The 19,349-nt window shown below is 39.8% G+C and overlaps 1 protein-coding gene across 3 annotated transcripts in view; it reads left to right on the top strand.

Annotated features, from left to right (window-relative positions):
• The window catches only part of LOC122549071 (nucleolar protein 4-like), a 348,158-nt gene that overhangs the window by 4,604 nt on the left and 324,205 nt on the right, over positions 1-19,349 (top strand). For all 3 annotated transcript variants that reach the window (XM_043688281.1, XM_043688282.1, XM_043688280.1), the window contains exon 2: positions 3,836-3,985. In XM_043688281.1, the coding sequence (XP_043544216.1) occupies positions 3,836-3,985 (150 nt within the window). The remainder of the gene's footprint in view (positions 1-3,835; positions 3,986-19,349) is intronic.

The following is a 19,349-nucleotide window of genomic DNA, read 5'->3' as shown; positions in this document are numbered from 1 at the left end:
CGACGTATTCACATTAGCAATACCGTTTAAGTTAACATTACACGATGCTGCTCAAAGATCTTGAAACAATAGCCTGAACTAGCTTCGATCATCCTTGTCATTGGTTAGTTTGTTATACAGTATGACTCACAAAAGTTAAGATTATTCGATTTTTTTTCTAACATAACCTCTTGGATTACCTTTTTAATGAATTTCGTTTGAACGTGCATTACTGAATTATTTGGAAAACGATTAGCGCTACGATTTCAACTCCTAGTTTGGAATATATCTTGAAAGCCAATGACTTTCTGCTGGACAATACCCTGATTCCCAGAGGAAGTATAAGGCCTTATAAGAGGAGACCATATGAATTTATAAGGATGGTTCACTGGACGTGTGAGCCAACCCCTATTAAACAAATTCATTAGTAATTGCATGGATGGGTTCTTTCAATAAAAAGCTTCAAGATAATGTGAAAACCTAAATGCACACTTGTAAGCATAAGTGCATGCTTATTTTGCAACAATTGAAAGGAAGGTAAATAATTCTAAATGATGCGGTTGTTATAATTTGCTTGGCAAAAGATAAGAATAATAGTTTTTATATTGTTGGGTGTACGATAGGCCACCAACAAGTGGAAAAGATACAGTATATCAAAACAAATTATTGGCTGCATTTATTGCCAGCATCGCCATTAGGCAATTGAATTATTGCATCTGTGTGGAATCAGCTTTGCAGTCAAAGTCCTGGGCATCGATTCATGAAATCAGTATGCCAAAATTGACTTGGCAGGTCTGACAGCATCCGAGGAGAGAGAAACAGTTAAAAGTTTCAAGTCCAGTTAATTGTTCTTCGGAACTTCTGGGATTGACTCAGATTTCCAGCATCTGCTGTATTTTGCTTTCATGGCAGAATGGACTTGGGTGTTTGTGGTTTCATTCAACTTCCAGCACAGTACCACTGTAGCATCCATGCAAGAATTGCTGCTGTAATTAAAAACAATTGGCCCAGAGGCATGCTCAGAAAGAACTCTCAGTGCTTCAACCAATGCCAGAGTCATTGCCTCACTCCCTAAACAAAGTGGTGAGCCGGGCAGCAGTGTGCAGATAAGTGGCCAGCAGAAAGTGGGAAGGACAGCAGCATAACCAGAATATTTTGCAGTGATGTGAATGTCAATGGCTGCCTTCTGCACATTGTAGGTGGTAGGTGTTGGCAACACATTATGCTAATCATCAGATAATATAAAGGGTAGAGAGGGAGAACAGTTTAAGAAATATGTTCAGGAAAAGTTTTCAGAAGAGTGTGTTTGTAGTCCAAAAAGGAAATATTGTTGGATACAGGTGTTGGAGATGAAGTGGGTGATGTGGAGCAAGACTCTTTGGGATAGCATTTTGGGGTCAGTGACTATTGTATCATCAGGTTGCTTTAGCTTTGGAAAAGGAAAAGTGAAATTCAGATAAAAGTGATTAATTGGAGAAGGATCATTTTCAGTGGCTCAGCACCGGTCTGTGCAGGGTAAATTGGAATCATAAGCTACAAGCAGAGCTGTAACAGAAGAATAAGCAAACATAAGGACAAAATATTCAGGTACAAACAAGATACATTCCCACGAGGGGGAATAGTAGGATAAACAAGACCAGATCTCCCTGGATGACAAAAGAGATGGAGACTGAAATGAAGCAGGAAAAGGGTGTGTGTGATGTATGCCATGTGATAGTACAATTCTGAACCATACTGAATATAGAAGTTAGAGGAGAAGTGAAAAAGCAAAACAAAGGGAGACTTTCAATACGACCACCATCCAAATTGAAAGCGGATCAAGGAGTGTTCTATAAGCCTATTAATAGCAAAAATGAGAAGTAGGGCCATTTAGTGATCAAAATGAGGATTTACAGATGGAGGCAATGGACATAACTAAGATACGAAATGAGCACTTCAAATATTTACTGAGTAAGAAAATGGTGGCAAAAGCATAGCAAAAGAGGAGATAGCTGGAATGATATCATTGAATGGTGGAACAGGCTCAAAGCGCTGAATGGCTTACGTTCCTATCAGATGCATCTAAGGATACTGATAGAAATATATGTAATTGTTGTGTAAGTATCATTGTATAATTAAAAATAACTTATCTCTCTTTAAATGGATACATGAGCCTAAAACAGTGGTTCCTGGGAGTCACATGGCTGTCAATTGTTGATTCACTCTAGCCAGAAAGAGAGACAAGTGAACATCTTATTGCAGCATCAGACACAAAAGGACACCTTTAGAATTAAATTAACCCTTAGACAGTTCAGTAAATTCTTCTAAAGGTGTGAGCGTTCAAACTTCTGAGACAAATAGGAGACTGAAAGGATCTCCACCGGGAATTCCAGTGTAATTGACTTGCTTTCTGGAACAGCAATTAGTCAAAATTAAAATAGCGGAAATCTGAAGTCTAATCTGTTTAAGATACATCCTTTCAAACAGATCTCCCCAAGAAGGGCTCAGGTACATCCCCAGGTAAAGAGTTCTCGGTCAAAGAGAGTTCAAGGAAACCGTCTTTCAGGAATCAACCACAGTTCCACCAAGAGAGCACAGGCAATCTGCAAATGTCACAATCGTACAGTACAGAGTCTGGCCTATCCAGTCTGTACTGCCAAAAATATACTAATAGCTACACGAGTCCCATTTTCCCACAATAGGCCCATAGCCTTGAACGTCATGACACTTCAAGTGTTCATCCAAGTACATTTTAAATGTAAGGTTAGCTGCTTCAACTACCTTCCCAGGCAACGCATTCCAGACCCCCACCACCCTCTGGGTTAAAAAAAAGAGTCTCCTTTCACTTTAGAAATATGCATTGAGCCTTCAACTAAGGGGAGCAGCTGGTTTCTATCAGTTCTGTTCATGCCCCTCATAATCATGAAAACCTGTTTCAGGTCCACACTCAATCTTGTCTGCTCCAAAAAGAGCAAGCCAAACCTATTCAGCCTCTCTTCAAAGCTGAAATGCTCTATCCGAAGCAGCATCCTGGCAAATCTCCTCTGCACCTCCTCCAATGCAATCACATCCTTCCTGTAGTTTGGTGATACTCAGTACTCCAGCTGTGGCCTAACTGAAGTTCTGTACAGCTCCAACATAACCTCCCTGCTCTTTGAATCTGTGCCTTGATTGATAATTGCTGGTGAAGTACAAGAAACCACCTTTTCTATATCTCTCTCTGTCTCTCTCTATCTCTCTGTCTAAGCCTGCTCTGCCAATTGAGTGTGTTACTTCCAATTACTCCACTAAAGAAGCCTTTTTTTGTATTCTGCCTTAATGTTTGAAGGGGAAGAGCTGAGATTGTTGAATAGAAAGGGGAATTACATTTATGTAACTTCATTAAATATTAGCTCTTTACAGCAATGAATTATTTTTGAATTATTATTACTTGTAAGTACTAACCAGATTTTAGCAAGGCCCACAACCAACAGATGAGATGAACAAGACTTGTTTTTCAATAGGATTTATTATTGTTAATTAGGACATTGGGTGAACTCCCTGCTTTACTTCATCTGCTGGAGTAGCTAGTGACACTGTAATTATAATTCTCTTTTGGCAAAGAGCTGTTCTTGGACAGAATATGCCAGTTTTTCATTTTCTATGTGGATGAGTATATTGAGATATCAAGTTGTGTTAAAGAAAAATGGCATTTAAAATGAATTCAAATTAATTTTTGCACTTGTTTTAAGTTGCCGATAATCTGACTTCTGTTGGATGTTAATATTTAATTAAAATTGTTTGATCTAATTTTTTAATGGATTATACTTTGTGCTGTTCAGTCTCGTATTCATCTGTGATACAAATCTTGAACAACACTTCTTTCGTGGGTTCACAGGATGGAGTCAGTGCTACAGAGAAGCAGTCTTTAAAGCGGGTTGCAGTGGTTGAAGATTTTTTTGATATTATTTATTCCATGCACGTTGAGATGGGAGTAAATGGAGAAAAATCCCGAAAACATGCTGGTCAGAAACGAACTTATAAAGCAGTAAGTGATAATTCTTTAACCTGTTCGTTTGTGTTTATAGAATGTAACATGTCTATTCTCCTATACCTTGGTTGCCATGGTGGTTTTGACAGGCTGCCCTGAATGTAATATCTGTGAAATATTATGATTGGTAACTACAAATGGCATCCTTAAGTGTTTTACACTTCATTGTTGACATGAACCCTTGAAAATCAATACTCTTTAGCAGTTAGAAAAAGTTAATTTTATATTATTTAAGTAATCAACTGGTACAGTCTTAGCAAGGGATAAAACAATGTCTTAAAACTTAATTTGAAGAAGAAATATGCAAAAGCATCGAGACACTAGATTGATATTACAATGAAGTGGTAGTAAGTACTAGCAAAATTCAAGATTACCTTGATGTCTTAGTATCTAAATTTAAAATTGTGGACTAGCTGTCTGTATCAGCAGACTTCATTTCGGTTCACCAACCTACATAGTACGGCATGTCAAGAACATAGTTCTGTGTGTAGCTACTCTTCAGTATGCTTCCACCACAGGTTATGTACTGAGGTGGGGATACGTTTGCAGTGTGACACTTCTATTCTTTCATTCTTATATTTTTACTTAGTTTTTCTTTCAATTCCTTGGAACTGGATGTTCACACATTTCTGCTTTCTTTGTGAAATTATTCATTAATGGGTTGGAAGTGTTTCTGTCAAGGCCAACATTTACTGCCCATCCCAAATTCATTGAGTCATAGAATCCCTACAGTGTGGAAGCAGGCCATTCAGCCCACTGAGTCCACATCAACCCCCCTCGAAGAACACCTCACCCAGATCAACACCCCCGTAACCCTGCATTTCCATGGCTAATTCACCAAACTGCTTGTCTCTGGATACTACTGGCAATTTAGCATGGCTAATCCACCTAGTCTGCACTTGAGAAGGTGGTTATGAGCTACTGCCTTGAACTGCTGTAATCCATGTGTTATTTCTATACTTACAGGACTGTTAGGATGGGAGTTCCATGACTTTGGCACAGCAATGGATCTTTTGATCACAGCTGGTATCTGTCTTTTGGAAATCAGGAAATTATGAATAAAAATGGAGGAAATCTTGCTTTCTCTTCTAAATTTAGTTGTGTTGTAGATAGCTTCCTCTGGTTCAGTTGCATCACTCGCTCCTGTAAGACAGATCCTTGCCCTGACATGTGATAAACTCGCTATTTGTGTCTTTCACTTGAGTCTTTCCAATTTTTTCCAAGGCAAACCAGGAAAACACCCAATAAAATGAAGTAAAAATAAATCTTTGAGCTATTTTAGTTTATGAATGCATAAGAAGGCATAACTGGGTAACATTCATGATTAATTTCAATCAATCAGTCTGTTCAGTTCAAAGTGTCTTTGCACAATAATATGCAAAAACCTCACTGACTGCATCTTGGTCTTCTCTTGCCGCTATGCTCACAACCAAATGCGAGATCTCCCAATACAATCAGACAGAGATGAATCTTGGCTTACAAATTATTTAACATAAAACTTGCAAACCAATATCAAAGCTTTTCTGATATTAATTACCTTTCCTTTTAACTTCTGTCAAAGCCATACCACATGCCATTTCTATGGCAAAATGACAAACTATCTCAAAATGTAGAACTCTTACTTGTCATCTGTGTCTCTCTACTGCTGTACTAAATGTAATTGGATGACAGACAACTTGATTATGAATGAATAGCAAAACTGATTGTGGCATTTGACCTGAAGGTAGATAGCCTTGAATAAGTATCACAATGACACAAAATACTTTATCATATGTCTGACTATTGTTGGATTACGAATCTGACTTTCTGAACATCTGACACCTGTCAATAAGTGTATACGAAAGGCTGAAAAACATTGCTAATGTCTGAAAATGAGAACAGGGATCACAAATGTGATTAACCCATGACCACTACATTTGATGCAGATGGTATGATTGCAGTGTGCAGTAAGTAATAAGCTTTCTTGTTGAGTGACTACAAACCTGATAATGATGTGCAAAATTATGAGAAGCTATTGTGAATTCAAGCCTGACTGCATTCTTAAAGGAAAGATGCATTTTGGTTGGAGGTGGTGCTGAAAGTCAATATGGTAGAGTTTCTGCTAAGAAAGAAATAAGAGTGGCACAATGACAGAACTGACTCCAATGTTTTTCAACAATGTATTAGAGATCCTGGAGCAGGAGGTAGACTGGATGAGAAAGGTTCTATATACACAGGGCACCAGGAGGCTCTCTGGGTAGGCACAGCAAAAGCAGTAGAAGAAGATAACTGCTATAGTGCAACGTCAAGGACTTGATGTACTTCCGTAATCTCTAAGGACTGGTCAAGGTGAGCAATGCATGTTCAAATGTCATACACTTTACATTTGAACCACTGGCTTCACGTATGTTCAGTGCATCACAACACTTCACTTGCAGTCATAACTTATGGCTCATAATTACAGCTCCACCTCACTGTCTCTGACCTAGCAATGCTGTAAGTTTCACAGTCACATTTCGACAACTTGTATGCATTGCTGACTTTTTACTATGACAGACATGTCACCAAGACAATACTCATCTAAGGGCACTTCCTTCTCTCTCACAGGCACATAGCCACAGATAGCAGCACCTGAATAATGGCACGTAGGCATAGTTGCATGTTTTAAAGGCTGTGTTTGCCATTATTGAAGCAGCCATAACTAAATCATTGGCCATCAATGGTGCTAAAAGCATTGAAGATGACCGTATGCTCATATCTTATCCTCCTCCTCACAGCTTACTTCCCCCTTTTGACATCTCAGTCACCTCTACACACCCTTGTGCCTTTCTTCTTTCAGATATTCAAGAACTAAGCTAAATGAGACAGAAATTCAAGGCTTTTTATTTGAGTACAAGATGAAAAACTTAAACTTTAGGACTGTTGTCACCAATGTTTAAGATAGACCAAGAGCTACGACTCAGTCTGATATTGGTGTAGGAGCAAGATACAGATGCAAAAGAAGATGCATGGGCTGCACGGTGGCACAGTGGTTAGCACTACTGCCTCACAGCGCCAGAGACCCGGGTTCATTTCCCGCCTCAGGCGACTGACTGTGTGGAGTTTGCACGTTCTCCCCGTGTCTGCGTGGGTTTCCTCCGGGTGCTCCGGTTTCCTCCCACAGTCCAAAGATGTGCAGGGTCAGGTGAATTGGCCATACTAAATTGCCCGTAGTGTTAGGTAAGGGGTAAATGTATGGGTGGGTTTCGCTTCGGCGGGTCGGTGTGGACTTGTTGGGCCAAAGGGCCTGTTTCCACACTGTAATGTAATCTAATCTAATGTAATGTAATCTAAGAAACTAATGATCAATAATGATGATGTGGCCTTTGAACATCCTCCATTCTGGCATGTTTCATCATAGTACTTGTCTCCAAAACATCAAAACTAATATTTAGCCTTGATTGAGCAAATAAATGACTGATCCAGCTATGAAACTATTCTGTTTATTCTTTAGATATGACATCATCTTTCTGGGATGACCGAGCACAATTATCCAACGTAGGAACAATACTCCCTATATTGGCGTGTTGATTCAAAGTTACTGCAGTCCTATTCTGCTGAATACCTAAATTAATACTTAAAAATTTCCAAAGTCTGACTTTCGATCATAAATTACTTAATAATTATTTAGGCAACATAGGTCAGTACAGACTCGATAGATGGAATGGAATCTTTCTGCACTGTAGGGATTTTATGATTCTAAGCGGATATTGAGCATGAGACTCCAGGCCCAAAGGTAGGAAGACTACTATTGTGCCACAAGAACTCTCTTCTGGAACAATTAAAACCTTCCTGTGTGATGATGCTGTTCCTTGAACAAGGTTATGTTGTCCTTGTTTTTTTTCAAGAGGGGTTGTAAAGGCAGAGGTGACAAAAGCCTGGAATGGCTCTTTCAATAATGGCAGAGGAGTCACCAGTTCTTCCAGTTCACCTTTTTTCTAGTTTATTTAGTTTTAGCAGGAAGTCAGAAAACTGCTGGTAACAGAGAAGCAGCTATAGAGATTCTGTGCTTCAACAGATGTTTCTTGCCTGATTTCTCTCTGAAATCTCTCCTGCCTGTAAGAATCTGAGTTTGAATTTGCCTTTTGCTAAGGGGTGTGTTTATGGGATGTTGCTGGGGTTGGACCAGCTCCTTTGTTAACTTGCGATAGAGTCAGTTGGGTTATCAAATAAACTCTGTTATCTTTTGTTTGTGTTTCATCCATAGTGTTTAAATATATTCTGTTTTGTTTAAAGCTGAGTGGTTTGACCAGCTGCATCACTCCTGGAATATCCACTTTATATTTGCCTAAAAAAATTAAGGTCTGGTCTACCTTAAAACATTTTGAGGGGGTTTGGCCTGGTCCATAACACCTGTCATGTGACCAGAACTCTAGCTGTGCCCTAACCAATGTCTTACATAGTTCCAGCATCATGTCCCTGCTTTTGTATTCAATACCTCATCCAATGAAGGAAAGGATCCCATGTTTTCTTTTTCACCTTGTCTCCCTGTTATACCAACTTTAGAGACTAGTGAACATACTATCCAAGGTTTCTCACAACCTCTATCCCTTTTTATATATTCCCATTTATTGTGTATTCCCTTGCTTTTATTGCTTCCCCAAATGCATAAGTTCACCTGTCTTTGGACTTAATCCTTTGCCACTTTTCCACCCACTCAACTAAACCATCGATATGATTCTGCATTTGTCAGCCATCCTTTTCAGTATTCACCACCTGTCCAAACGTTGTGTTATCTTCAATTTTTCCAATCATGCCTCCCACATTCAAGTTCAAATCATTAATATATACTATACAACAGGTTCCCAACACTGAGATCGATGAAACACAACTGGAAAGCACTTTGCATTTGCAGAAACAATTAGTTTGTCTTCCATTTTATAGCAACCACCAAAACATTACAGTTCTGAAGACTGCTCTTTAGCTCTCATTTGCTATGTTCTTTATTTAAACTATCGCCTATAACTCCAGAGAGACTCTCAGACACATGTTTATGTTCCATTCTGCCAGTCCATGGCCCTCACTGTTGCATTATTTTGAACATTTAACGAATATTTAAACCTGTTATACGTTCCCGCGTTTCTTAAAATGGTTGTATCCCTTCATTCATTTATCCTTCTGGGATGAATATTACTTGAGGAAATTGGCCTTTCGATGTGAAAGCCTTTTCGTCTGCGAAATGATCACTCAAGCTACCACTATCCAACCTCTGATTTATTGTACACTGTTCCTCAAGATTGCAAAACACATGGGTATATGAGGCATTCCATTGCTTTCCATCAGTTGCTCAGATTTTAAGAGTTTATAATCGGTCTTTATTAACCCTGAAGAATTAACCTTTAATTCTTTTTGATTATCATCTTGATTAACCACTGTCTTATCATCATGACCAATTACCTTTCCACTCCCTGTGATTCTTACCACTCCCTTTCATAACACGCCAAGGGCCAGAATTAAATCTATCTTGGACACATTCTATATTGCCTTAACTCTGGTAATTTTCTTCAACTTCACTTCTCTCCTGCAATGTAAGGCAGTCAAATCTGGAGGAAGAAATGAAAGCAATTTCAGTCCCCTTTCAGGCAGGAGTCTATTACCTAATACAGGAAATAAGTAAAGGTTCCTCCCATAGATATATTAATAGGGATCTTCCTATATTTTGAAGCAAGTTCTTTGTCTGACCCACCCTGGTCATTTAATTAACCTGGTCATTTTGATTGACCAATATTTTCATGGATCATTCCATTGATCACCACTTGATTCCTTTTGCAGATGGGGAGGTGACCTAGTGCTATTATCACTCAATATTAATCCAAAAGCTCAGGATAATGTTCTGGGGACTTGGGTTCAAATCTTGCCATGGCAGATGGTGGAATTTGAATTCAATAATAATGAAAGTAATCTGGAATTAAGAGTTGACTGGCAACCATGATGCCATTGACAATTGTCGGTAAAACCCATCTGGTTCACTAATGTCTTTAGGGAAAGAAATCTGCCATCCTTACCTGATCTGGTGTACATGTGACTCCAGAGCCACAGCAATGTGGTCGACTCTCAGCTGCTCTCTGAAATGGCCTATCAGTTGTATCAATTGATGCAACAAAGAAATGAAACTGGCGGACCACCTGGCATCACCGTGGAAATGAAAAAGACAATGGCAAAAACACAAACAGCCCTGTCGACCATACAAAGTCCTTCTTAGCAACATCTGGTGGCAAGTGTCGAAATTGTGAGAGCTGTCTCACAGATTAGTCAAGACATTGCCATTCTTATGGAATCATATCATACAGATAACACCCCAGACACCACCATTACCATCTCTGGATATTTCCTGTCCACCGGTATACAGTCAGGAGGGAGTTGCCTTGGGAGCCTTTGACATTGACTTTGGATCCCATGAAGCCTCATGGCTTCAGATTAAACATGGGCAAAGAAACCTCCACTGGTTACTACATACGTCCTCCTTTGGCTGATGAATCAACACTCCTCCATGTTGAACAACACTCAGAAGAAGCACTGAGGGTGGCAAGGGTGCAAAATGTACTCTGGGTGGAGGATTTCAATGTCCACCACCAAGAATGGGTTGGCAGTAGCATTACTGATTGAGCTGGTCGGGTCCTGAAGGATATAACTACGAGACTGGGTCTGCAGTAGGTGGTGAAAGAACCTACAAGAGGAAAAAAACATAATTGACCTCATTCTTACTAATCTGCTGGCTGCAGAAGCATCTGTCCATGACAGTATAGGTAAAAGTGACCACCATACCTCCCTTGTGGAGATGAAGTCTCGCCTTCACATTGAGAATAACCTCCATTGTGTTGTATGGCACTATCACTGTGCTAAATGACAACCACCTGATGAAGAGGCAGCGTCTCAAGCTAGTGCTTCCAAAAATGTTGGACTATAACCTGGTGTTGTGTGATTTTTAAACTTGTCTACCCCGTCCACTGGCACTGGCACCTCCAGATTGTGCTAAATGGGACAGACTTCGAACCGAACTAGCTGCTCAAAACTGGGCATCCATGAGGCACTGTGAGCCATCAACAGCAGCAGAATTTTACTCCAGCACAATCTTCAACCTCGTGGCTGATACCATCAAGCCAGGGCATCAATCCTGGTTCAATGGAGAGTGCAGGAGGGCATGCCAGGAGCAGCATCAGGCATACTTAAAAATGAGGTCAAACTGGTGAAGCTACCAACAGGACTACTTGCGTGCCAAATGGCATAAACAGCAAGTGATAGATAGAGCTAAGTGATCCTGCAACTAGATCTAAGCTCTGCAATCCTTCCACATCCAGTTTCGAATGGTGGTGGACAATTAAACCGCTCACTGGAGGAGGAGGAGGAGGAGGCTCCACAATATCCCCATCCTCAATGATGGAGGAGTCCAGCCTATTAGTCCAAAAGGTTAGGCTAATACATTCTCAACGACCTTCAGTCAGAAGTGCTGAGTGGATGATCCATCTCTGGCTCTTCCAATGGTCTCCAGCATCACAGATACCAGTCTCCAGCCAATTCAATTCACTCCACGTAATATCAAGGAAGGCTGGAGGCACTGGATATTGCAAAGGCAATGGCCCTGGTAACAATCTGGCAATTGTACTGAAGACGTATTCTCCAGAACTTGCTGCTCCCCGAGCCAAGCCCTTCCAGTTACAGCACTGTCATCGACCCGACAATGTAGAAAATTGCCTAGGTATGTCCTGTATACAAAAAGCAGGACAAAATCCAACCCAGCCAATTACTGCTCCATCATCAGTAAAGTGATGGAATGGGTCATCAACAGTGCTATCAAGCAGCACCTGCTCAGCAACAACCTGCTCAGTGACGCCCAGTTTGGGTTTCGCCCGGGTCACTCAGTTCCTGATCTCATTACAGCCTTGGTTCAAACATGGACAAAAGAGCTGAATTCCAGATGTGAGGTGAAAGTGATAGCCCTTGACATCAAGGCCACATTTGACAGAGTATGGCATCAAGACGTCCAGGCAAAACTGGAATCAATGGGTATCGGGCGCAAACACTTCGCTGGTTAGAGTCATCCCTGGCACAAAGGAAGATGGTTGTGGTTGTGGAGGGTCAGTCATTTCAGCTCCAGGGCATCTCTGCAGAAGTCCCTCAGGGTAGTGTCCTAGGCCCAACAATCTTCAGATGCTTCATCAATGACCTTCCCTCTGTCATTAGGTCAGAAGTGAGAATGTTTGCCGATGATTGCACAGTCGTCAGCAGCATTCGCGATGATTCATATACTGAAAATGTCTGCTCAAATGCAACAAGATCTGGACAATATCCAGGCTTAGGCTGACAAGTGGCAAGTAACATTCGCACCACACAAATGCCAGACAATGACCATCACCAATAAGAAACACTCTAACTACCACCCCTTGCCATTCAATGGTATTACCATCACTGAATCCTTGGGGTTACTCTTTATTAGAAACTCAACTGGACTCACTGTGTACACACAGTGGCTTCAAGTGCAGGTCACAGACTAGGGATACTCTGGCAATATCCTAACGTTCTGACACCCCAAAGTCTATCCTACAAGGCACAAGTCAGGAGTGTGATGGAATACTCCCCACCTGCCTGGATGGGTGCAACTCCAACAACACTCAAAACGCTTGACATAATCCAGGACAAAGCAAGCCGCTTGATTGGTATCACATCTACAAACATTCAAACCTTCCACCACTCAGTAGCAGCAGTGTGTACTGTCTGCAAGATGGACTGCAGAAATTCACCAAAGATCCTTAGACAGCACTTTCCAAACCCATGACCACTTCCATCTGGAAGGACAAGGGCAGCAGGTACTTGGGAACACTACCAGCTGCAAGTTCCTCTCCAAGCCACTCACTATCCTGACTTGGAAATATACTGCAGTTTCATCACAGTCATTGGAATCCTGGAATTTCCTTTCTATCGGCATTGTGGGCCAACTCGCAGCAAGTGGACTGCAGCGATTCAAGAAGGCAGCTCACCACTGCTTTCTCAAGGGCAATTTGGAATGAGCTATCAATGCTGGCCAGCCAACAATGCTCAAGCCCCACAAATGAATTTTTAAAAAGTCAGTTTGCTGAAAGAAGTTTCACCATGGACTTTTATGATCAGCATGTTCATGTCTCTTAAATTGTCATTCACGATTTCCCCTCCATTGTCAGTCAGAGACCTAGCCAGTACTCCAAGTCTGGTCCTTGTCTGTTTCTTTACAAATTTATCTAGAGTCATGATTCTGTTCATACATATATAGAACAGCTAAAGCTGATTGTACACTTCATAGATGTTGCAATGAAATAATGCTTCTCTTTGTTTTGTAAATTTAGTTTAATGGCATCTGCCTTATTAAAGTTATGTGCCAATGGAAGACATGCAAGAGAATGTAGGCTTACACAGGATCAGTCATGACATGCTTTTTATAGATTTTATATTTTGCTAATTTCTTTGATGTCTTTTCTCCTAAATCACCTCTGAAATCTTTAGTTTTTAAGGCTAAAGTAAGAAGCAAATTATTAGTTTAGCTTTAAGACAATTGTAATTTTCCCTCTGGCTTGTAGCAACTGATGTCATTAATATGTCCATAACAATAATGTTCTGATTGGGTACACTGCTGATCACCTGACTTTCTAAAAACAATTGCTTTATCATGATGTATTTCCAGTTTCAGTTGTGTCTTTTTCATGGAAAGCATACTTAACAAAAGGTCTCTCACGAGCTAGTACATCAGTATCAATAAAATGGCTTCTTTCAGCTATTTTGCATGATATCAGCATTCTTTTTGGTGATCCCATTGTGTTGACATTTCCAAATTTAAAATAAATCAAATTTTCATATACCTCATCTTGCATCAATTTGAATAAATCCAGACATAATTTTGGCCAATCTATTCATATACAGTTAAGATGCAACCACTATCTAATACTACACAGTTAACTGAATCCAGAACTAATACACATCACTGGATTACATCTTGTTGTGATGAGTATAGTTTCTTCAGGCTGATCATTATCATCATCTTCAGGCTCCAAATTCTGTTTTTATATATTACGTTGAAAACCCTGCTGTTCTGATTTTGGCAGCTCATTGCACAATGATAATTTGAACACCTGTTAATTGCTCCCAGAGTTCAATTGTATTCTATTGTGGCTCCAAACTTGTTATCTGCTGCGGTACGCAAATCTGATATAAAATATTTTTCTGTCTGTAATTCTTGTATTGTACTGATGACTGTATCTAATACCTGGATGATCTTGAAATACAACGCTCAGTGAATCTTCCATCCTTTAGTGATACTGTGACAGGTGCCATTTTTACAGTCAAGGCTGTTAAAATCAACTACTTTCTCAGGTTTCTTTTAAAAGTAATGGAGGGTGGAAGCAGATGTGTATATACAAGATACACTGCAACATCTCAGCACAACTCTTCTGACCACATCTTCTAAACACACTACCTTTACCACTGAAAGAACAAGGGCAACAGATGCATGGGAACACCACCACTTATGAATTGCCCTCCAAGCCACACAATATTATGACCAGGAACTATATCACTGTTCTTTCACTACAACTAGGCCAAAATCCTGAAATTCACTTCCTACCTGTTCTGTGGGTGTATCTACCCCTCATGTTTCAAAACAGTTCACAAACACGGCTCATCACCTTCACTACTCAAGATATTTTGGGATAAAAAATAAATGCTGGCCCAGCTGACAATGCTCACACTCTATGAGCATATAAATAAAAAAATGGATACAAAATGAAATTTCTTTCCAGGAATTGAACCTTAGTAAAATCCTGTGTCTTAATGGTGTCATCCATCAGTAATGTGTCCATATGTGACACTTTATTCACAATTCAGCAATTTAGATGTGAATACTAATCAAGGAATCTCCAAATTGAATATCTTCAATCTTTTATACAGTCTATAATGTTCAAGATATATTCCTGGAATAATTTAGCATTTTTAGAAATATATGAAAAGCTGACATGATTTGGAGATGCCGGTGTTGGACTGGAGTGTACAAAGTTAAAAATCACACAACAACAGGTTATAGTGTTGTGTGATTTTTAACTATGAAAAGCTGAATGTGTCTCATGGTAAATTTAACCAACTGTATCTAACAAAAGTATCTAATTGGCAGATACGTTGCTCATAAAATACTTTTGCTTATGATTGTACTTTTGTTAGGAACTACCAATGCCAAGGCCATAATTGTTTCCTCATTGGTAGTGACATAACCTGTGTCCACACAGCCACTTCATTCTTCCACTGGTCATGATGTTTAGACCCTGAGAACATCAATAATAATTATATCCTGACAATTTACATTTAGTTTCAGCCATCCTTCACAAAAGCTACTGTTCTGTTGCCATGTTAAATGCCTTACAGCTGTTTGGTGAAACCCACCTTTACTGAATTGTAGACCTATTCACAATTGCAACATCACAAACATATAGCTCCTTAATAATTTCAGTAAAAAAATCCTTATATCTGTGCTGTGTTCAACACATTAAAATGATAAATAGCTACCTATACTTTAAACTTCCTAACTCAAATTTCCTTCTGCACCAAATGGACTAACACTCCCCAAAAAGCCAAGTCAGATTGTTATCAGAAATTAACCATATATTTTGCATACTATTTCCAGGGCTGTATAAAGGTTAGATTTCTTGAAACTACCACTTACTTCTGACATGGTTGCCCCTTCAAAGCTCCTTCAGCCACTTCATGCTTACAAAGTCCCAGTTTAACGCGTGTCGCTCGCATCTTAAGAGTAGGCACTTCAAGTCACTGAATTTCTACCCCATATCCCTCTTGTAACCAATTACTTGTTTAGCTTTATTGTTTTTTTCTTAGCATCTTGGTCATCATAGTTATTGGAAGCAGATTTCATTTTAGAAAAAATTATCTTCCAGAGCAATACACTTCTTAAAAGGTCCATACCCCCCAAAAATATATGTTTCTCCGTAATAACACATGGCCACCATACTCCTAAGTCTACACCCTACACACATCTGTATGTATCTCCTTATATATGCGTAAGCAATAATCAAATCAAGGGTCTCCAGCAGTTTATCCCGAAGAGAACTTAGCCAAATCAATGTTCTGCACATACTTTTCAGTGGCTTCAGTGCAGAACTATCTGCATGAAACTCCTCATTTATATATGAATATCATAAAAACATAAAATTCTGGAAATATTCTGCAGGTCAAGATCAGAATGAATAATTTCTACATCATTTTCAACCACTGAGAAAATAAATGGTCTGTAGTTGCTGGGTTTATCCTTGCATCTAGGTCAAACAAGGATGTGATTTTTGCAATGCTCCAGATCTCTCAGGCTACCCCTCATAATCTAAGGAACATTATGGTCAGTACCTCTACAACTTTCTCCTTGTGGGCCTTGCTAGTGGACACCCAGATTCCATGAAAAATAAGGCAAAAACTCACTACTCAAAAATTCATATATCAGTCTGAATTTTTCTGCTAGATCTTCTTATTTGATGGTCTATAAAATACACCCAGTAGAGTAATGATGCAGTATATACTGTTTAAATCTAACCAAATAGGTTTTCATGATTTGGAGATGCCGGTGTTGGACTGGGGTGTACAAAGTTAAAAATCACACAACACCAGGTTATAGTCCAACAGGTTTAATTGGAAGCACTAGCTTTTGGAGTGCTGCTCTTTCATCAACCAACTGATGAAGGAGCAGCACTCCGAAAGCTGGTGCTTCCAATTAGATTTGTTGGACTATAATCTGGTGTTGTGATTTTTAACATACAGGGTTTTAACCATGTCCCTTCCAGGATATCCTCCATTTAGTGCTCCATAATATTGACTCTTAAACACAACCACTACCCCTCTTTCTTTCCTTCTCTACCTTTGCTGAACAACACGTCCCATTTTGAGCCTGTTGCCAGAACACCATTTTCCCATGAGACTATCTGTGTCTCCAATTCACCGAAATATTTACCACATTTCATATGTTTACACAAATGCACTATAAACGTGAATTAGAATGTATTGTATTTCTACTTAATCTGACTCCATTTAATACCTTACAATCTTTTATAATATGTTACTATTTCTTATTCTAGTTCTGTCTGTCTCTCCCAATCCTTTGAGCATCTTGTTTTTCCACTTAATGCTGCACTTTGGTTTCCATCCCTCTGCCAAATTTAAATTCTCCACCACAGAATGAGAAATTTGGCATGTACGTTAAGATCATCACCAACTTTTACAAATGCACCATAGAATGCATTCTATCCAGGTGCATAATGGCCTGATATGGCAACTGCTCTGCCCAGGATGTAAGCAGCTATTGGAAGTTATGTGCACAGCCCAGGCCATCACAGAAGCCAACCACCCATCCATGGACTCCTTTTACACTTCTTGTTGCTGCAGAAAGACTGCCAACATTATCAAAGATCCTTCCCATCATGGTAATGTTCTCTCCAACTTTTTCTGTCAGGCAGAAGGTACAGAAACTTGAATGCACGCACCAACAGGTTCAAGAACAGTTTCTTCCCTGCTATTATTAGATGACTGAGTGGACCTCTCTAACTTCAAATAATGTTGATCTTGGTTTGTGCACCTCCTGTGCAGATGTAACAATATATGCCTCGCTCTTGTAAGCATCCTATGATCTTTATGTCCTTGTTTGCTATGATCTGCCTGTACTGATCACAAAACAAAACTTTTCACTGTACTTAGGTACATGTGACTATAGTAAATCAAATCAAATGAAAAGTACAATGTGAGGATACTGATGCTTGCCTGGCCTGTGTGCATTCCACCCTTCTTAGAACTGCTCCCATCAGTTTAAAGCTTTCCAATCATCAATCATCTCCTATTTTCATACTCACTAGCAAGTGGCATTGGGATTAATTCAGAAGTTACTACTTTTGAGGCCCTGTTTATTAATCTCTTTCCTAGATTCCTAAAATTAGCTCGGAGCACCTTGCTTCGTTTGTTGGTACTGATATGAATCACAACTTGGCAAAAGTGAGGATTGCAGATGCTGGAAACCAGAGTCTAGATTAGAGTGGTGCTTTTGCCCGAAACAGGATTTTCCTACTCCTCGGATGCTGCCTGACCTGCTATGCTTTTCCAGCACTACCCTGCATCACAACTTACTGTTCCCTGCCACCCTAGAATGAGGTCTGTGGTCAAAGAAATACTTGTGCATTCTCTTGAATATGGAATTTCCAATGTTTATTGCTTCCTTCTATCACACTGTACTGCTGAGTCACCTGCAGTATGATGGATTTGGTTGAGGCTGTACTTCCCAGAAGAGACATCTCTCTTAATAATGTTTAGAGCTGTTACTGGTTAGTGATCAAAATGCACTGGAGGCTGGTACAATTGCAATATTTAAAAGGCATCTGGATGGGTATATGATGAGGAAGGGTTGAGAGGGGATTAATTTAGGATATCTGGTCGGCATGGACGAGTTGGACCGAAGGATGTTTCCGTGCTGTACATCTCTATGACTCTATGACACTCGGGACACTCGTGTTAGGCCAGAAATATATTGATCATGAAATCACTTCAGAGTTTCCTTCCTTTCTTTGCCCTTTATAGTACCACTATCCTCGTCTATAATAATGTAGATACCTAGGGGAGGAAGTGGCATAGTAGTAATGTCAATGGACTTGTAATCCAGAGACCCAGTCCCTGAATTGTATGCCAGGCAGCAATTTTTTTCTGCTTATTTATGTGGGTTGACCACCTCTGGGAATGTTCTAGCTCTCGATCTTGATGCTGTATTGCTGTGATATCAGCTGCTGCTCAAGCTCCCCCAGCTGACAACAGTTCCTGTACATGAGATTGTTCAGACGACAAGAAACATGGTACAGAGTGATATTTTACAGGATGTGAAGGTGCCAATGGCGACTAGGGTGGACATAGTCAAAACTTAGAAGACACCAGGTTATAGTTCAACAGGTTTATTTGAACATTGCTCCTTTGTCAGGTGACATCTTTCTTCACATAACCGCAAAAGCTTGTGCTTTTAAATAAACCTGTTGGGCCTTTACCTGGTGTTGTGTGACTTCTAGCTTTGTCCATGTTACAGAACTGAGGTGCCTTGCCACACCTCTCTTTTTTTAGACTAAATTAAGGCAGTTAACCTTAAGAGAAATAAACAGTTACCAGCAACTCACTAATCCATTTTGCTGATGCCATCTTATTTTATAGATAGGCTAACTTGAATGTTTTACCCAAACCTTATATCTCAGACATTAATTTAAAGCACAAATGTTGTTATATTATAAGCATTTATGTCCCAGATATAATTAAACAGTGCTCCTAGTATGTTAAGTTGTACAATGCACTATATAAGATAAAG

The sequence above is a fragment of the Chiloscyllium plagiosum genome, chromosome 4, assembly GCF_004010195.1.
Source record: "Chiloscyllium plagiosum isolate BGI_BamShark_2017 chromosome 4, ASM401019v2, whole genome shotgun sequence".
Classification (NCBI taxonomy): domain Eukaryota; kingdom Metazoa; phylum Chordata; class Chondrichthyes; order Orectolobiformes; family Hemiscylliidae; genus Chiloscyllium; species Chiloscyllium plagiosum.
The sequence above is the reverse complement of the archived record's forward strand: the minus strand, read 5'-3'. Positions and strand labels throughout refer to the sequence as shown.